Source organism: Phaenicophaeus curvirostris, chromosome 3, assembly GCF_032191515.1.
Source record: "Phaenicophaeus curvirostris isolate KB17595 chromosome 3, BPBGC_Pcur_1.0, whole genome shotgun sequence".
NCBI lineage: Eukaryota > Metazoa > Chordata > Aves > Cuculiformes > Cuculidae > Phaenicophaeus > Phaenicophaeus curvirostris.
Genome location: NC_091394.1, coordinates 6,228,688 through 6,249,487, shown reverse-complemented (window position 1 = coordinate 6,249,487; position 20,800 = coordinate 6,228,688). Strand labels below are relative to the sequence as shown.

The 20,800-nt window shown below is 46.1% G+C and overlaps 1 protein-coding gene and 1 long non-coding RNA gene across 5 annotated transcripts in view; one reads left to right on the top strand and one right to left on the bottom strand.

Annotated features, from left to right (window-relative positions):
- Positions 1–5,549, bottom strand: part of CARMIL1 (capping protein regulator and myosin 1 linker 1) — a 194,417-nt gene extending 188,868 nt beyond the window's left edge. For 2 of the 4 annotated variants that reach the window (XM_069853301.1, XM_069853302.1), the window contains exons 1-2: positions 5,179–5,549; positions 52–149 (exon numbers count right to left, since the gene is read on the bottom strand). In XM_069853301.1, the coding sequence (XP_069709402.1) occupies positions 52–149; positions 5,179–5,218 (138 nt within the window). In that variant the 5' untranslated portion in view covers positions 5,219–5,549. The remainder of the gene's footprint in view (positions 1–51; positions 150–5,178) is intronic. The other 2 variants (XM_069853299.1, XM_069853300.1) reach the window with 1 other exon arrangement.
- The window catches only part of LOC138718769 (uncharacterized), a 520,404-nt gene that overhangs the window by 222,321 nt on the left and 277,283 nt on the right, over positions 1–20,800 (top strand). The gene's annotated exons all lie outside the window — the stretch shown is intronic.

Sequence of the window (20,800 nt, the reverse complement as noted above, 5' to 3'; positions counted from 1 at the left end):
ATACTGACTTTTCCTTCACATATATTACCAGAGTTATTCTATCGTACTTACCAGTATTTTGTTATCCACTTTATCGCCCTTGGTTTCCAGCTTTACTCTCTTCTTGACCGAAATTTTGATTTTCCTCCCAATAACGTCCCTGACACTTTCTGAAATAAAAGAAAATATCTTAACTAAATACCTTCAGTGTCAACACGGGAAGGAAACAGAAACCACTGTCAAGTTTTCAGCAAGACTCAGAGTGACATTGTTCAATCACTTGCACTCATGGAAGTCTCATGCACAAGCGCCAGTACTAAACATAACCTAACACAAATAAAACTTTTCTAAGTGTGTCATCTACATAATAATTTACGTCTACTGTGCTAGGATTATTGATTTCATACACCAGGTTTCTAAGCGTAATTTGATAGTTCTTCACTCACACATCAAAATCATTCCCAAGACAAGCCCCAGCACTGCTTAGCTCTACCCTGGGAAATCACAACAAATTCCTCGCTTCTATTACTTGTACCTGAAAGCTTGCTAAAGCCAATTAGCTTCTTGCATCGCAAAAATTTTAGCCCGTTATTAACATCAGGTAGCCTAAATGGGTCAGGTAACGGAAAAGCCACTGTTCGCACATTTTGCACCCTGCATTTAAGTTGCAGAGCAAATCGAGCAGCCTTCAGACACTAACACCTGACAGCTGCATGTTATGGAAGGCAACAACGGTCAGGGTCCAAGTCTCAACAACAACATAGCCACCTCGTGGTGTCAGCCAACACCAAGACTAAATTAATTGCCACAATGCTTTAATACTCATACGCATGCACACATGCAGCCAGGTACCAAATTCTGGACATTAGGAAAAAATTTTTCACAGAAAGGGTCATTGGGCACTGGCAGAGGCTGCCCAGGGAGCTGGTTGATTCACCTTCCCTGGAGGTGTTTAAGGCACGGGAGGACGAGGTGCTAAGGGGCATAGTTTAGTGTTTGATAGGAATGGTTGGACTCGATGATCCGGTGGGTCTCTTCCAACCTGGTTATTCTATGATTCTCTGATTCAAATGAACCTGCCTCTCCCCTAAAGGTTTGCACCCTGGCCTGAAAGGAAAATGTACACAGAGAACCCAGTCAGAAGGTTTACACAACTACTGAAACTGATGTGACTGGGAGATAAACAGAGGAGTTCATCTAGAAGAGCCAATTTGGCGCCTTCTGCAAATTTCACTCCCCAGCCTCCACAGAAAAGGAATGAGAGAGAAATCTTTTAAACACATTAATCTGTTTCCAGCATTACTATTGGCACCTGTAAAAGGCAAGTCTCCACCTTCCCCAGACACACTTTGCCCTCGTGCACACTAAAGTTTAAAGGCTAAAATTGAAGATAATGGGCTCTTCCTAAGGCTTGTAATTACGGCACTTCGTATAGCACTTTTCTGCACCATTTTCATCCAGTAGGCAGCATGCATTAGCGCAAACAACACACCATTTATTAAGCCTAGCTATTTAGTGCAGGGCACAGCGTTCTGCCTGCAGGGCAGGAGGGTGTGCAAGTCAGAAACGCGCCTGGACAGAGGAGCAACTCTCCACCAGAAAGAGCTCTTTCTGCGGAATCGGCATGTTTTCCCCAGGAATTTTAATTTTCCTATAAGGAAACAAAAGCTCCTCGGTAGCAGCGGGCTTGCCCAGCGAGAAGCCTGCCCCAAGCCCCAGCGGCCCCGTGGCAGCCAGCCAGCGCGGCCGCCTTCCCAGGCAACTGCTTGGTCAGGAGCCAGGCTGCAAGCTCCCAGAGCAGCCCAGGTAAGCAAAGCCTGGGGGAAAGTCCAGCCCCATCCTCCCAATGCAAACGGTTTTCCTGAGGCTTCCACTCCCACGGGCAATACCCGATTCCGGTCTTTCCGTTCCTGCTCGGGAAACCAAAAGCGAGCTGACCACACGGTCTTGTTGACTGAGTTCTGCCTCCTTTGCAGAATGAAAGGTATTGCTGCTGTCTCTGCTGCTTTACTTCCACCCCAGCCTTCGCCTTTCGGTTTCTCCTCTCCCACAAATAGCTCCAAGTGCCTCTTTCTAGAAATGGACTTCCCTCCTGAGGCGCTGGCACGGGGGAGACCTGCTTCCCTTCACTGTCCCACACACGGCAGCAGCGGGAGCGACGGCAAGACCTCAGCTCCAGCACTCACACTTCAACAAGTGATAGGGAGAGAAAGGGCCCTGCTCTGGAGACTCGGCAAAGCATCAGGATGTCATCTCCCTCCAAGGCTCTAACTGCCAGGAAAGGCTAGAAACACTTCTTTAAAGAGCTAAGATATAGATTTCATAGGTAATCCCTGTTTGACTGATGATGCTTCCTAACACACTGGGTGGCGAGCGGACTTGCAAAGTAGTTTTAGACTGGAGAGATGGAAGCATAACATTAAGGCTCATAATTTAAAGAGCTCATCAACTTCTAGTGCTGGAGACTTCAGACATCTGCACTTCAGAGGAGTGGATTCAGGTTAAGCCAACAGTAAGAGAGGGGGTTTTGAAGTCTGTGACCTAAGAGACCTGACAAAGGTCACATGGGAAGTGAGTAACCGAACAAAAAATGCAGCTCCAACACTCCTACACCCAGCTTCATCTCCACATTCCCATCACTAAGCATTAAGGCAAATCCTTCCATCCTGATCTGAAAACATAGAGTTACTACAAAAAGTCTATTTAAAAGGTTACATTTTAACATACAGACACTAAAATACTCGTAGAAATCAAACCAAATCCACATGAACAGATCCACATGCCAAAGAAGAGCCCTTGACAAAGAAACCTGGTTGGGTGCAGGGCACCAGGACTGGAGGGCAATTCTTAAAACTGTCCAAAGACACAAGATGATGGGATGCACAACGTTACTCAGCTTTGCTCCTTCCTCTGATATGTACATCACCTCACTTACGAGATAATGGAGTACAGTGTACATCCACTGTAAGTAGTTCCACGTATTCAGCACTTAAAACACATCTGACCATTTTAAAAAGGAAAAAATTCATGGTTTTGACCATGGCTACTCCTAGCGCACTTCCCAGCTCATCACTTCCTAGCAGTAAGCTACGGACAGTAGGTTAGCAACACCATGGCTTGCAAATTAAAAGGATTACAAAACAGAGCTGTTTTGTCTATAAAAAAAATTACTCTGTGACATCAGCAACTTCCCATCTAGAATTTTACCAATATTTTATAAATGTCAAAACCAGTCCTCACCAACAGCAACGACTGACCAAACTGAAAGAAACATCACAAGGTAAATGAACTAGGTAAGGTCTAAAGAACTGCATTCAATTCAACATTTATCTTGTTGCCTGACAAATTTCTGTTCCAAGCTGCCATTAGGGCAACACTTCAAGTTATTCTAATGTTGGCGAGATCCTTGGATCTCTCTTCAACAGACAAAACTGCTACTAAAACCAAAAGAGGTTCAGCCTATGGAAGGCAGCCGAGGACCAGGCCCAGAGGATCGGTCCTGTTACACCTGAATCACAGAACAATTTAGAATCATAGAAACTTAGAATCACCAGGTTGGAAGAGACCCACTGGATCATCGAGTCCAACCATTCCCATCAAACACTAACCCATGCCCCTCAGCGCCTCGTCCACCCGTCCCTTAAACACCTCCAGGGAAGGTGACTAACCCCCTCCCTGGGCAGCCTCTGCCAGTGCCCAATGACCCTTTCTGTGAAATATTTTTTCCTTATGTCCAGCCTAAATCTCCCCTGGCGGAGCTTGAGGCCATTCCCTCTCGTCCTGTCCCCTGTCACTTGGGAGAAGAGCCCAGCTCCCTCCTCTCCACAACCTCCTTTCAGGTAGTTGGAGAGAGCAATGAGGTCTCAGCCTCCTCTTCTCCAGGCTAAACACCCCCAGCTCTCTCAGCTGTTCCTTATAAGGCCTGAAAAGACTTTCAAGATCATCGAGTTCTACTGCAAACCTAACACTTCCCAGTCCACCACTAAACCACGTCCCTAAGCACCACACCTACACATTTTTTAAACACCTCCAGTGATGCTGACTCCACCACTTCCCATGGTTAAGCACACAGCATATTGCAGGGAAGGACAAGAATCTGACAAAAAATCACCTCCCTCCTCCATGGAATGAGGGTATCATTAGAAATAAGGAGGATGTGAAAAGAAAAGGGGGGGAAAAAGGCTTGTTTACAAAGGCTTGTAGTGATAGGACTAGGGGCAATGGGTATAAATTGGAGAGGGGCAGATTTAGACTAGACATAAGGAAGAATTTCTTCACCATGATGGTGGTGAGGCCCTGGCACAGGTTGCCCAGGGAAGTTGTGGCTGTTCTGCCCCTGGAGGTGTCCAAGGCCAGGCTGGATGGGGCTTGGGCAGCCTGGTCTGGTGGGAGGTGTTGGAAGGGGATGATCTTTAAGGTCCCTTCCAACCCAAAACTATTCTACACGTAGAAGGACGCAAAGAACTCTGGAAAACCACCGTTACCAACGTGCGGTGCCAATGACCCGTTTATCGAACGCTCCCCTACAGCGCCGACAGCAGTTTTGGGGACCACCACCACGCCACACGGGGGGTTCCGTGCCTGTGCTCATAAAACTTTAATTACAGCTGCCCCCGCTCCCTCCTGCATGCGCAGGGCACCACCTTGAGCGACGAGAAGCGCAGAAGATGCTGCGGCGCCCGCCGCCCAAGCCCGTGCGGTCGGGCAGGGAGGGCTGCCCGGGGCTGGGGGGGCAGATGCAGACCCCCAAGACCCCCCCAAGCCGGGCAAACTCCCCATCACAGCGCCAGGGGGACCCGGGGACCGCTCCAGCCGTGCCCGCAGCGTCCCCTCCGCACGCAGCAGCGGGGACAAGCGCTGCCAGCGCGGCCTCGCACCCACCCCCCCACCTCCTCCGAGCGCCCCCCCGGCTCTCGGGGGAACCGCCCCCCCAAGCCCTCTCGGCTCTCCCAGCCGAGAAAACACCGGCAACATCGCCTTCCCTCCCTCCCTCCCTCCCTCCCCCACGGCCGCGGCTCCCCGCGCATCCCTCCCCCGCTCCCACCCCGCAACGCTGCATCCCGGCGTCGCGCCCCCAAACCCGCACCCCTCCCCACCCCGGGGCTCCCCATCTCCCCTGGGGAGACGCCTTCCCCTGGGACACGCACACCTCGCCATCCCCCCACCCCCCCCACCCCCAAAGCCCTTTCCACGCCTCACCGATTAACTCTCGGGGCACCTCGGAGCTCTCCTCGGCCATGGCGGCGCTGCCCGGGGGCGCCCGGGATGCTTCAGCGGCGCTGCGACCCTCCGCCGGGGCTGGGGAGGAGGAAAAGGAGGAGGAGGAGGAGGAGGAGGAGAAGGAGGAAGGCCAGCCCCGCGCCCGGCCGTGGGAAGATGCGTGTGCGCGGTCCGCACGGAGGAGCGAAGGGGGTTTTCTCCCACGCCGCGGGGGCTACGAGCCGCCCCCGGCTGCCGGCGCGGCCAGGAGGGGCATGGCCAGCGGAGGAACGGGCTGCGATCACGGCAGCCCCCGCTCCGGCTCCTCCCGCCCGGCACCGGCGGCAGAGGCTCGGGCGGGAGGAGGAGGAGGAGGAGGAGGAGGAGGAGGAGGAGGAGGAGGAGATGGGGGAGGCGCCCCCGCCCCGGGAGGGCTGAGCTGCTCACCTCGCGAGAGCCGCCGGGAGCCCCGAGCACGGGAGCATCCCCTCCTCGGGCTGGGAAATCCAGCGCCGTGGGACCAGCCCCTCCTCCTCCTCCTCTTCCTCCTCCTCCTTCGCCCTCGCAGCCCCGAGCGCTCCTGCCTCCCAGCAGCGTCCAGGACTGCTCCCTGCGGTCCTTCGGAATAAGCGATGCGGTGGTTAAGGCTGTTGTCGCCAAGCCGAGGCTTCCCCACCTGGCACAGGTTGCCCCGAGCGCTCGTGGCTGCCCCATCCCCGGAGGTGCTCGAGGACGGCTTGGAGGAGGCTTTGAGCAAATCTGATCCAGCGGAAAGTCATAGAATCACAGAATCACCAGGTTGGAAAAGACCCACCGGATCATCGAGTCCAACCATTCCTATCAAACACTAAACCATGTCCCTCAGCACCTCGTCCACCCGTGCCTTAAACCCCTCCAGGGAAGGTGACTCAACCCCCTCCCTGGGCAGCCTCTGCCAGTGCCCAATGACCCTTTCTGTGAAGAATTTTTTCCTAATGTTCAGCCTGAACCTCCCCTGATGGAGCTTGAGGCCATTCCCTCTTGTCCTGTCCCTTGTCACTTGGAAGAAGAGCCCAACTCCCTCCTCTCCACAACCTCCTTTCAGGTAGTTGTAGAGAGCAATGAGGTCTCCCCTCAGCCTCCTCTTCTCCAGGCTAAACACCCCCAGCTCTCTCAGCTGTTCCTCATAAGGCCTGTTCTCCAGCCCCCTCACCAGCTTCGTTGCTCTTCTCTGGACTCGCTCCAGAGCCTCAACATCCTTCTGGTGGTGAGGGGCCCAGAACTGAACACAGGATTCGAGGAGCGGTCTCACCAGTGCCGAGTCCAGAGGGAGAATAACTTCCCTGGACCTGCTGGTCACGCCGTTTCTGATCCAAGCCAAGATGCCATTGGCCTTCTTGGCCACCTTCCAGGAGCAAGTGTCCCTGCCCGGAGCAAGGAGGGTTGGAAGTGAGGGATCTTTGAGAATCGTAGAGTGCCAGTTAGGAAGGGACCTCTAGGATCATCTGGCCCAACCTTTTGAGGTGATGTATGGAATCATAGAATAGTTTGCGTTGGAAGGGACCTTAAAGATCATCCAGTTCCAACCCGCCTGCCATGGGCAGAGACACCTCCCACTGGATCAGGCTGCTCAAATCCCCATCCAGCCTGGCCTTGAACACCTCCAGGGATGGGGCAGCCACAGCTCCCCTGGGCAACCTGTGCCAGGGCCTCACCAGCCTCATGACAAAGAATTTCTTCCTTATGACTAATCTAATTCATCCCCTCCCCCTCCAATTTAAAGCCATTCCCCCTCACCCTATCACTCCATGCTCTCGTAAAAAGTTCCTCCCCAACTTTCCAGTAGGCCCCTTTCAGGTACTAGGAGTCTGCTCTAAAGTCTCTCCAAGCCTTCTCTTCTCCAGGCTGAGCAACCTCAACTCTTTCAGCCTGTCCTCACAGCAGAGGTGCCCTGTTCCTCTGATCATCTTCATATCCTTCCTCTGAATCTGTTCCAACAGTTCCATATCCTTCTTTTTTGGGGGGATTCCAGAGCTGGGCACAATACCATGTATAGTTTAAATGAGATGGTCCAGCAGCCTGTCAAGCTGAGCCTTAAAGATCTCCAGTGTGGAGGAATCTACCACTTCCCTGGAGAGACTATTCCAATGTTTAACTGTTCCCATGGTGAAAAATTTTTTTCTTGAATCCAATTGGAATCTCTCCAGGAACAACTTATACCTATTACCCCTTTTCTTTTCCATGTAACTCTTTGTAAAAAGGTAGTCTCCATTGTCTTCGTAGAAAAAGTTTATCTACTGGTACACATTTATTGGTGTCCCCTAAGCCTTCCCCTCTCAAGGCTGAACAAACTCAGTTCTCTCAGCCTTTCTTCATATAGTAGGTTTCCTAGTTCTCTGATCATCTTAGTGGCCCTTTTCTGGTCCCTTCCTACCCAAACCATTCTATGATTCTGCGAGGATAACCTTTGATCCAGAACTTGTCTGCCTCTCCCTCGCTCCCCCACCTTATCTCCATAGGGACAGCAGCCACTTCAGCACATGTTCTGAGATAACACCCTTGCTGTGGAGATTGCTTGAAAATTCCCTGTGCAGGGAAAGGCAAATGTCTGAGCTTGTGCTAGGAGGAATCATAGAATCATAGAATAACCAGGTTGGAAGAGACCCACCGGATCAAATACGCCTCCTTTCCCGGGGCCAAAGAAAAATCTGCAAACAACGGCGGTGTTTGCTTTGTTGCGCTTTACTGCGGAGAATTTTTGTCGTGCCTAGCAGCCACACGAGGTGCCTAATTGTGCCTATAAAAATAAGGACAAAAAGAGGCTTATTGGATGAGAGCGGAAGAAGAGGCTTGGCAGCTCTGGAAATCCTTCAGCTTGCTTCTGGTAGCCGTGCATGGTTTCAGTGAAAGGATCATTTTCACTGCAGCAGGACTGTGATTGGTCGCCCTCCATTCTGGAGGGGTGGATTACTGCATAAACCTCGTATTTCGAGCACTCTACGATTGAGTGATGGATCTGGGAGATCAAAGTCATTTATAGCTCATTAAGAAACCTGAAATGCATTCAGTGAGAGCAACAGCATAAATCCAAGAAGAATTATTTTGCTGGTACAATATATACTGCTGCACTGTGTTTTCTCAGGGGCTACTGCGTACCCTGATCTTCAGAAGAAACACGACTAGCAGTCTGACATTGGTGTGACTTGTCAAACAATTTAATTATGATTCCCCGTGGCACTAACCAGCTCTCTAAATAAGCTCAGAGGTGATTTCACTAATACAGACAGGATTACTGCAGAAATGGCTACGATTTGATCTCTTTCTGGTTGCTGTTTACATGTAAGGAGTAAGGGTGTCCTTTAAAGAAAATAAACAAAAATTGACTGTATTAGTAAACTAGTATACTATATTAGTATATAGTAGACTATATTAGTAAACTAAATTAGTAAAGAAGCTCTGTGCTTTCAATATTTAGCAATGTCAATCAAATCTTATCTGGATATGAATGTGTGTATATTTAAACAGAATGTACTGTATTCCTTTTCCATTGGAGGTCCTCTGCTCTTTTCTCCTCACTGTATCTGCATCATTTTTTGATCAGCGCAGAATGCTTGCTGACCTCTTCCCTCCCTTCCTGCCAATCTTTCCTCACAGCTCAGCAGAAAACTGCATTTCTTGCTGTGTAGTCTCAAGCTTACTTCCACCAAACAGATATCTTTTGTCAGGAAATGAGAAAGGAATCGAGACATTCACATCTTTTCTAATGCACAGGGGAGAAAAATCTGATCGCTAAGTCTGTATAAGAAAGGCTATGTCATTTCATGCAGTTCTGTATGGAGTCTGCTACCCTATGTTCAGCTAAAACTTCCAGAAATATATCTTCTCTTCCACCATTTTCCACCTGCTCTGCAAAAAAAAAAACAAAAACAAAGTACATTTATTGATTAGTGACCACTAATAGAATGAATCATAGGATTAATGGTAGAATGATTTGGTTTGGAAGGGACATCAGAAATCATCTAATTGCACACCCCACCCCCATGGGCAGGGACGTTCCACTAGATCAGGTTGCTCAAAGCCCCATCTAACCCGGCCTTGAATACTTCCAGGGATGGGACAGCTTCTCTGGATGACCTGTTCCAGCGCCTCACCACGCTCATAATAAAGAATTTTTTCTTTAGATCTAATTAAATCTACCCTCTTTCAGTTTAAAGCCATTACCCCTTGTCCTATCACTATATGCCCTTGTAAAAAGGCCCTCTCCAACTGTCTTGTAGGCCTCTTTTAGGTACTGGAGGGTCACAATAAGGTCTACTCAGCGGTAAGGCAAGGATATATGAAGGAAAAAGCAAACAGAATGAATGATGGTAGCAGACAGGGTTTTTTTTTTTTGGTTTACTTTGGGTTTTTATTCACCATCACTCCAGGGTAGTGAGGTAGCACTTTAGTGAAGTAGACATCTGTGTAATTCCTGGTTTGGAGCCCAAAAGACTGGACCTGGGTGAAGGTAGAACAGGTACAGGCTAAAATAAGGTGGATTTGTGCCACCATGGCCAAACTGAATCAGCAAAACACACTTTTTCCAATTCCTTCTTCCCTGGAGAGGAAGCAAGACATGATTGCCCAGGCAGGCTGCTGCTTCCAGCTCCTCCAGCTACATTAATGCCTGGATATCGGCACTATCACAACATCAGTCTGGCCTGTGAGAAGAAGGGTGTTTCCAACCCCAAGGATCTGCTCCCCAGCACAGAGAGGACTGAACCACCTTCCAGGAAGTCCCAAACGATCAACTCCCACACTCTTCTAGATGGAGACTCTTCTCCACAGCGTACAGGTAAAGCCGCACCGTGGAGAGTTTGCTGGCTTTGGAAGGAGGTGTGATTTTTGTCCTTTCTTGTTGACCTTTACACTCCACTGATCAGTTCAGCAGTTATCAAAGACATCTTCCCCAGCAGCAAGGACACTTTGAAGTCAAGTTCAGCTCCTTACAGCAAGTCATCCTTACCTGCTGCTGGTTCTTTACCACTTTCCATGTTGTGCCGGTGTGAGAAATTGTGACATTGTGTTGTAACCAGAATCAGCGAAGGTGATAAGAAAGGGGAGTTTTGTCACTTCAGTAACTGAATTATAATCACCTTTTACCTCTCTTCACCCACCGATACAGGCACAGAGGTGCTTAAGTTAAACTGGGACGACTGGAGCAGACTCAGCTGTGTTTCCTGCCTGATCTCACGGCATTCCTGTAACTCTCACAGAATTATAGAATCACCAGGTTGGAAAAGACCCATTGGATCATCAAGTCCAACCGTGCCTTGAGCTGCTCCTGAGTAATCCTTGCTCTGTTAGCTGGGCATCCTAACCTCATGTTACCTGTATCAGTACAAATGATTGCAACCTGGCTGCCCTAGCTCAGATCACACCCCAGTCATAGTGCAGCTCCGCATTTCACATACATAGCAGGCATGTGGAGAATGGTAGAGCAGAGCAAAAGGCCTATGAAGTAATTTTAAAAGTCGTTCAAAGGGTAAGAGATTTGCCTGCCACAGGAATGGGATCTTTGTGGTTTTGCTGGAGATGTTTATTTCTCTAAAGACTGCTTAAGCTGTTGTAGTTCCTGGTGTGACAGAAATGCTGATGAGAGTAGTGGGCTGGATCATGTGTGAGTTAGTTGGTTGCAGGGAGCGTTGCAGCATCCACAGCTTATATTTAACTGGCAGTAACAGAGCAAGGAGGAACCAGGAGCTTCAGAAGACATTGAGCAGGGAGACATTTGACACAGAAAGTGATGTGATGGGGTAAGTGTCCTCAAAATTGCAGTCATCATGCATCAGATTAACCATTAATTGCATGAAGTAACTTTTGAGAAACTTCTGACCTCTTGCAGGTGTGTATTATCATGGCACCTCACACCCTGTATTGACATATGGTACAGAAAGGGTCATTGGGCACTGGAACAGGCTGCCTGGGGGGTGGTTGTCACCTTCCCTGGAGGTGTTTAAGGCACGGGTGGACGGACGAGGTGCTAAGGGACATGGGTTAGTGTTTGATAGGAATAGTTGGACTCGATGATCCGGTGGGTCTCTTCCAACCTGGTTAGTCTATGATTCTATGATTCTATGATATCCCTGTTTTTCAGCCTGTCTGTTGCCCTTGTCCTCCTTTTCAGCCTAAATCCTCTCTTATCCTGCAGATAAGGCAGGTGTCAATATGAGTTGGTGCCAAGCCATGCACATTGTCATAAGGTGGGCTATTTCTACTCTCAGCTGCTGCATGTCCTCCCTGCCAACTTCTCTGCCACTTGGATTATGGCTTTAGCATGAAAGAATCTGTCTTTTTTTTCCTTAGAAGCGGTAGTGATTGTGATGTGATCAGCAGTGCAATCCTAGTCCTTCTGAAGCCACTGGAAAGATTTTGGTTGCCAACAGCAGGTGTCAGACCATCATTCAAGCCACACCCTGGAGTCATCTTGCTGCAGAACAGCATCGTGGTGAGAGGAATCAGAAGGTCCAATCTGATTTGCAAAGGTGCCTTGCAGCGTGCAGCAAAAGCTCAGAATGTCTCATGAAAGGTAGGACAGAAAGCAGCTCTCAGTACAAGTGACCCAGCCTTGCCACTTGCATTTCTAAGAACAAATTCAAAGGTGTGCATTCTTCCCCAGCTATGCCTTTGCAACCCCACAGATATTGTTTGTTGCCCTGGTTGAATACACTCAGAACAAGTCTTGTATGTCTTACATGCCGTAATACCAGCCAGTCAGGCATTTCCAAGAGCAGTGTGGTTTAAGGAAGTGTTACTCTTCAAACCCTGCAGTTATTAGGGGTATTTTAAAGACCAAGAAGTAGCTAACCTTCCACTCAGTGGAGGTATGTGAAGTACAATTCAGATACGTACATCAAATTATGCCTGAGCTCAGAAGTTCGTGAAGCCTACTCGTCCATGCCAGCTTTGTTTCCAGTCAGCTTAAAAATAACTTACAACACTTCCAGTTTGGGGCTCTCTCCAGCTTTTTGTTTGCTGTAGTCTTTACTTTGTTAATATTTTCTCTTTATTGTCTATGTGATGATAAAATCTGTGCCCCTCACATAGTTCATATCTGTTCAGACACCTGTAGGTGTTCCAGGACTTAGAGAAGATTTGACATGAAACATTAATTGGAAAAAGAGCAGAAAACGAGTAGCCAGCTAATTACACAATCATAACTGTGTCTGATGTTGCTGGATGCCTGCTTTGGATTTCATCAGTTGAGGCAAAATTAATAGGGAAAAGTGCCCATCCTCCATCAATTGCTAGCTTGGCAAAGGGAACTGCATGCTTGCAAGTAGTTTCCTGTTGTTATCCACCACTGAGTCTTTTCCAATACTTTATTCTGGGTTGCTGTATGGTCTTATGATTATTTCAGTACCCTGAACAAAAAAGTCCCATATTTTGTCTTGATTTTAAACAGGGTGAATATAAATTCAGCAGCAAAGATGTGTATTTTGATAAGGCCTACTTTGATGGTAATGCTAAGAAAAGAATCACAAAGAGCAGCTGATGCCTCATGAAAATCTTAATAAGAGAAATCTATTCAGAGTAATTCTCGTTACTCTACTGTATTATTATATAATCTATTTCCATATTCCTCTTCCCTAATTCTTTTTTAGCAGGCATATTTGCATAAGGCCAGGATCATTGTTTCTTAAGAGCTCATCTGCTTCTGCTTCTTACCTGTCACGTGAAAACATAATCCTCTGCATATCCCATCACATCTAGTTGGAAACTGTTATAATTTCTATGACTTCAGATATGGAACTAGAAACCAAAAGCAGATAATTCCTAAACACACAGCCTAAGCTGACATTCTATTTTTCTCTGTCCTGCACCAGACATTACTAGTTACACGTGGAATACACTTAGCAAGACACTGAATGGAAATGCAACTTTATAAAGCTTTTAAAGCAGGTATGCGAGTGTTGCAGCTTGCCTGTCACTAAGTCAAGCTGCACCATTTTTATGGTCTGTGAAATCCCATTTCTTCTCTACTGGAGACTTTCTTTCTGTCAGATGTCTCAGCAAGCCTCTTTTCTTACCATTGACGCTCCAGCTTAATAAAACAAAATGCTTTGATTTGGTTTCCGTCAGCCCTGTGGGACTGGCTATTCCTTGAAACTGAGACAGTGAAAACATGCTCCATAGACATTATTTTTACTGTCTGAAATACCTAAAGAAGAGGACAGATTTTCTTCATGGCCAGTGAAGCAGATGAAATGAATCCGTACAAAAATAAATCTGAAGTACTTCTGACCTAAATTTCAAACTGAACTTGATTCTCTTTCTCCTTCTTAAAAGTTTAAGGTTCTCTCTCAGCCCTTACTATTCTTACTCCTTCTCTCACAAAAACTTCTAGCAGCTCTTCCATCAATACCAATATCTTTCATTCAACCTAGCAGCCTCTCCTACAAAAAAATATGTTCTTTAGATCTCAAAAAGCTTTCTCAGAAGCAGCACGTTCTGGAGAGGACACTGAATATGTGGTTTGTCAACAAGAGTCTTCAGGAGAGCATACGAATCCTAAATGGCAAGATACATCACCTTCCAGCTCATAATGTGATAGCCTAAGAGACAGGGAATAGAGAGCGAAAAGTGTGGATGAAAAGTTATCTTGGGCTATACTTCTTTGGCAGCAGAAAAAGTTAAATATATGGTGAATAAAGAAAAGATTGGCAGCTTTTTTTTTTCCTTTTTTTCATAGTCATTGGTGAATTTTAAATGCCAAACAGCCTTGTAGCTACATTTTGCTACTTGGCTTTTGAATTTACAGCTGTCTTTAGAAGAAGACTGGGATGTAGCTAGAGGATATAATTGCAGGAGTCTCCTTTAACACAGAAGATAGGAACTCTGATAGGAGCTATGGCAGTTATATATTCTACGGCACTTCTGCCCCCTTTGCACAATCTTTCTCCTGCATAATACAGTTGGAGAATCTGCACCCATTTAAGTCGGTAAACCATTTACAGAGCTTTGGCTGAATGGGGATGAGGATCAACAGTGTGTTGGTCTTTTTTTCATAGACTGGAGTAGTTAGACTTGGTTCAGTACTATTTTGGGGCACTCACTTTTCTGCACTCAGGCTTAGAATCATAGGATCATAGAATTACCAGCTTGGAAAAGACCCACCAGGTCATCAAGTCCAACCATTCCTATCAAATACTAAACCATGTCCCTCAGAGACTCGTCCACCCGTCCCTTAAACACCTCCAGGGAAGGTGATTCAACCACCTCCCTGGGCAACCTGGCTTGTACCCGCCTTCCAAAATCCATGGTTGCCTCTGGCTTCAGGAGAGATCTCCTCACCATTTTCGTAGTGTGCACAGTTGTCCTGGATGTTTTGTAAAATAAAGTAAGGAACTTCAGTCATCCCTTAATAACTTATGGAAGTTTTACAAATAACATATACAGGAGTTACTTAGCAAGCAGAGAAAGCAGTGTGAGAAAACAAGAACAACATCCTAACTGCATATCCCTGATATAAAACAGCATCAGCTGTGAAATTACAATGTAATAGGAATTTACTTGCAAAACGAGATTGCCGTTGTTAGTAAGTTAACATACGGGTTGACTACCACAGCAAAACTGAGGTCACATCAGTTTTTCTGGATGCATATATGTCGCCAGCAATTTGGAGCAAATAATTTTAAAAAGTGCTAGTTTTAGTGTTCAAATCATCGCTTTTCAGATCTGAAAAAAAAAAAAATCTTATACAATAGGATTTCCCAGGAATGGACACAAGCTCCTTTCACCAGCGTACACGCAGATGTTCCTCTGAATAGTTTTGCCTCCAGGTTTGGCCCTTCACTCGGTCTTGCTGAAAAGTATAATCACTACTGCTAGTAGTAAGCTATTAATTCCAAGCCCTATTTGTTATTCCTAAAGGGAGCAAAGGGAGCAAAAAAAATTCCTAAAGGGTACTCGGGAGCAAATGCTACCGCTGAACCAAATGTGGGGAGAGGTCCTGGTCTGCTGAACAGGCAACTGCAGGGAAGCCCAGTAACAACTGACCGGCCTCACTTCACAGTCCAGTAGAATGTTCTACTCCTCAGCAAAGGAGAGGTAAAATTCACATCAGTAGCTTTAAAAAAGCAGGAGAAACACCACCGCATCACATATGGGAAGAGAAACAGTGTATTTATATAAGTAAATTGAATGGCCCAGTGATGTTGCTGGGTGCTGAGGATGATGAGCATGGGGTGGCTTGTATCTGTCCTAATGATCTCCCTAGCCTTCGAAGGGAAACTTTGTCACTATGCAGTGATGGAGAATTGTTTGCCAGGCAGCACTTGGAAATCTCAAATCAGGGAACTGCTTTTTAGTGCAGATGTTTTCTCCCCAGGGGCCGGGTATGGTTTCTGGCACAGTTAATTTCTGGAGTATAGTCTTAGCCTAAGCATGCTCTGTCTCTGCTCCCCTGATTGATGAAGGGTGCTCAGAGGAATTGTCCTGTACAATGAAATTACTGGATGTTTTGCTGCACTCAAGCCAGCGGTGCCAGAGGAGCATTTTGAGTAGATGGAAAAATACTTAGGAAATTCCTGAGATAAGCCACAAGTATGAGGTCGCAGGAGGAAAGCCTGCCTTGCAGTTCCATGGAATGCCATCAGCAATACCAGCCTGAGTTTCTGCTCAGCCTGTTGCCACATTTCACAGTCACTTCAAGTGACTAGTTTTGGCTGGGACAGAGTAGCCTGTACAGTGCTATGTTTTGATGAAAACAGTGTTGATAATTACATGGGGATGTGTTCACTATTGCTGAGCCTTCTCTGCTTCTCTCAATGTCCCACCAACTGAGCTGGGTGTGTGCAAGAGATTTGGAGGGTTCAGAGCCAGGACAGCTGACCCCAAATGACAAAAGGGACATCCCAGACTGTATGATGCTGCCCCCAAGAAGGGGCAGGAGGAGTTTTCCAGGGCTGCTGTTATTTGGGCATTATTTGGCTGGTGGAGAGCAATTGGAGGTTTTGCATCACTTGCTCTTCTTATTAAACTGTGTTTACCTCAACCCATGAGTTTTTTCCTTTTGCCTTATTCTTTCCTCCATCCTCAGCAGGGGAGTGAGCAAACAGCTGTGTGGGGCTGAGCTGACTGCTGGGGTTAACCCACAACACTGTGCTGTTACAACACGTTACAGGGCTGTGCTGCAAACCAGGTGAGCAGATCCAAGTGAAAAACAAATCAGAATATCACAATATTGAGATCACACTCATAAAGAGGAGATGCTCCAGAAAAATCACAGCTGATCTTTTAACTTGCTGTGAATGCTTTAGACTGCTCTTCCATTTCTCTAATCTCAAATCCCTATAGAAAAGACCACACACTCTCTGAATGTATTTGTTATTAGGGAAGAATTACCCACATACTTATTCAGAAAATAATCAGCTATCTGCAAAGCACAATTTTATGAATAACTATTTGCAGTTTCTAATCTCCAGCTACATTTTGATCTCAGTTACAGGTGCCTCCCAGCTAGGAGAGCAGAAACAAGACTGCATTATTTAGGTCAGGACATAAAGATAGCAAATAGGGAACTATACGGCTGACTGTAACGTTCACAATTTGCAAGCTACACTTTTCAGTCAGTGATATAGGTCAAATGGTATTATTTCTGTTCCCCTTCTAGATTATTTACTGATAAACTAGCACAACAAGAACAGCACATTTCACAATCAGCCTGAAGTTTACTTTTAGCACATGAGTGCCAGTTCTCATCAAGTTCAAGTGCTCAACTGATCTCTGAAAACAATTATGAAATGGTTACTCCCACGGTGGACGCAAAATCTACTCATGAATTTGATTACAGATTTTTGGAAGCATTTTCCCCAGTCGTCATCCTTGGCTGTCATTTTCTGTAACACAATTTCTCAAAGCACAAATGTATCAGTTTATTATGATTATGTGCAGTAAAACAAAGCAGTGTCAAGGGTGAGGTCATATTTAATCTTTTTTCATCTTCATTCCAACAGAAAGGATCCAGAAGCATTTAGCAGTCTTCACTCTGCCCCTAAGTAGTTAATTTACTGTTCAGAACGGGGTTTTATTACCCTTTCTTCCTTCCCTGCCTCACTGCACACATGCTAGTTTTTTTTTGTCTGCAACTTGATGCTTTTGGTTCCTTTCACTTTGTATTATCTGCTGCTAGCAGTAATCTTAGCTCTTCAACTGATGGCAAAATTATGAGGTGCTCAGTACAAGATGACAATTTTCCTTCCCTGATTCTAATTCATTTGCGCCGCCTTCAAGGAATCAGCATCATCTTTTCAACACGTTGATAGCTCTCTGCGTTAGCTCCCCATTCTTCAGCAAGAGGTCAGAAATTATTTTTTGTTTTGTAACAATCCATTAAGTTTTGTGCTTTGGAAAATTCCATCACTCTATGATGTCAAATACCTAGGCTGTTTCCTCAGCTGGCAGACAGAGGGAAGAGAGGGTTTGTTGTAAGCTACCAAGTGATGCAGGCGGCCAAGGCTGTTTCCTAGAGAGGACCACAGTCTACCAGCAACCTTGTCTGCTTGATTGCTTGCCCACTCTTTTTTTTGCCTACTCTTAAGAAATCCTCTTTATTTAAGTCTGCACACAGAGGCTCCTGGCATTGTTTTACTGGCTTTAAAAAAGGGTGAGCTACATGTTGCTGTGGGCTTTTTTTGAAGTGCAAAAGGGCACAATTTACATGTTACCAGCCAAAAGTGTGTAAAATATTGACAGAGAAGACTTGCCGGACTTGATGAAAATAGTAAAGGTCACCTCTGTAACTTCCATGAGTTGTCCACGCTGACTTAGAATCATAGAATCATAGAATCACCAGGTTGGAAGACACCCACCGGATCATGAAGTCTAACCATTCCCATCAATCATTAAGCCATGTCCCTCAGCACCTCGTCCATCCGTCCCTTAAACCCCTCCAGGGAAGGTGAGTCAACCACCTCCCTGGGCAGCCTCTGCCAGTGCCCAATGACCCTTTCCGTGAAAAATTTTTTCCTAATGTTCAGCCTGAACCTCCCCTGGTGGAGTTTGAGGCCATTCTCTCTTGTCCTGTCCCCCGTCACTTGGGAGAAGAAGCCAGCTCCCTCCTCTCTACAACTTCCTTTTAGTTAGTTGTAGACTTAATACACCGACATGTGGCCAGTAAAAAATTATAACATATTGTGTACCTCAATAGGAAAAAAATAAGTACCTGCACTGTTTCCATATACTTGACATGGTTTTATTCAGTTTTCTGTACGAGCTTATCTAGGTAGACAAATAAGTTCTTTTGTCCACAGGCAGCTTTGTAATAAGAAACCTCATTCGGTGTTACACATATGCTCATTTACTCAGTATAACAGAAGCCTAGAATCTTTTTGTCAGACAACTTGCCACAAATTTTTTGGTGAGCGCAGTTGTGTTTCTTATGTGTGTACAGGCAGATTACAAATACGATCTTATATATGCCTGGTGGCAGATGGAAGGGTCTGTGGAGAGCAAGGGGCTGCACTTGCCCCACCAAGGTCCCCAGGCGCTGGAGCAGAGCCCGGCTGACCAGATCAATTCAAGGCAGCATGAAGCTGGCAGTACTGCTCCTTGTGCTGCAAGCAGACAGATGGTCCTGGGTTTTTCCTGCTTCTCTTTCAACAGTAGCACATTTAAATGAAAAGGGTAAAACTTGCAATAACTCAAAACCCAAATGTGGAGAATGAGAGCTGGAAACAACCAAGTTTCAGCCTCCTCCCGAGGAGGTGGGTTGACCTCTGTGCAGATCTTTGCAAGGGTAGTCTTGTAAGCATGTGTCCCAGCAAGCTATGAGCTCCATGAACCTTTCATTTATTGTTGCTGCCTTGGGAGTAGCTGCATCCATTTTCATTTTAACATCAGATGGCATCTGAAATTAATGTTCTTTAATAAGCAGCAAAATGTGCGCCGTCAGCATCTCAGTGTAAACACAGAAACAATTACACCTTTGGCAGAACTTGTTTATGCTTTACCTGCACATTAAGAGTACTCTTTAGATGTTGCCCCATGGCTGTCCTGGATTGTTTGATTTGTATATTTACCCATGATTCAACAAAATGAGGGGAAAAACTGCTGCAAACACAAAGACTTCACTCCTCCTCATTCTTCCCAGTTGCACACACCCAGTCGACTCATTTCCTTTCTCACCAAAGGAATTAGGTCCATGTTATGCCATATTTCCAAAACAAGAACATTCAGCCACAAAACCTTCACCTCTGTATTGGGGAAAATGCACCAGATGTCTTTGCTGCACACAGAAAGGAGACCAGCCCAGGCACTAGCACAAAACATACATTAATTTGGGGAGATCCAATACACACCAGTGTACTTAAGGCAACCACGTGCCAGAACGCTGAGTGCAAAGTGTGCCAAAGCTGCTGAGCTGTGAGGCAGCAGGAGACAGGCATCCCCCCAAGTGTTTGTACACTGCAGCCAGACAGGGGCAGAGGGAAAAGGCAGAAGGTGGAAGCTACCCGGTGAAGTTTTCTGCGTTCCCTATAACATTTGCACAAAGCAATCTCTGCTGAAGCAATTCCCTGCTTCACCAGACTTAAGAACCTCCTTGCTTTTTTTCCAGTGGCACTAAATAACGATTTTCTTCTCATTTCCTTAGAAGACCCACTAGTTTTTGCCAATTCCCATGCTGAAGTGTAGCTCTGCTCTCCCCAGAGACCCTCCACGGCGCTTTTAATGTTTAAAGTCTAACGATGGTTTCCCCATGAAATAAGCTTCATTTGAAAGAGAAAGTGTTTTCCTGAGCTGCCAACTCAGTCAAGCCTCCAGCAGCTGAGCTGGATTTTTTCCATCTTAGGCATCATCACTAGTAATCAAGGGTCCTTCCAACAATCTCCAGATCCTGGCTGCAGTTACATGATGGTGTGGCTATCACTTAACATTATCATCAACAGCTTGTTGTCTCTGTAATGTAGCACGTGGGATATTGTTGTGATGAAGGTAGCAGAGATGCTGGCTGTACTAGCAGGTGTGAGAAGCATCAAGGTAAAACCGACTCAGGCCAGGAGATACCTACGTGTTTAAAACTGCACCATCTTTAGTCAATTTTCACAGTGTAGAGGCTCTAGGAGACTATTTTGCTGCGGACTGATAGAAAGAGTTTCCCCCCCTTTTCATTTTTTTTTTTTGAACCCTGGAAAGAATCTGTATAGAGGGACAAAAATGTTTCTCTTCCCCTCCAGCAAATAATAGGACACCATAGAACATAAATCCATGCATATTCATACACAATCTTGCTCACAGGGAAAAATATATAGCAGAACTGAAAGAGGCAATTCAGAATACCATTAAATTACATGTACTGCGTAGTTTTTATTTCCTCTTCAACAAATCAGTGCTATTCTCTCTTGCTAGCACTCATGGTGAGTACTTGAATGCAGAATAGCCACTCAAAGCACCAGGGGAACCCAGAGGGAATTCAACATCCATTAGCTGTGGTGAAAGGGAAAAATGTCTTTGCTATATTTCAGCCAGACTATTAATGCTCTATTAGGATTCCTGAAGACAAAAATTCTGTTTATACAGCATCAGTTTCATTATTAAAGCAGGGTTGAAAAACCTGGCTGGTATCTGACTTTTAAATGGTGCAGAGCTTATTTGAAAGCCCAGT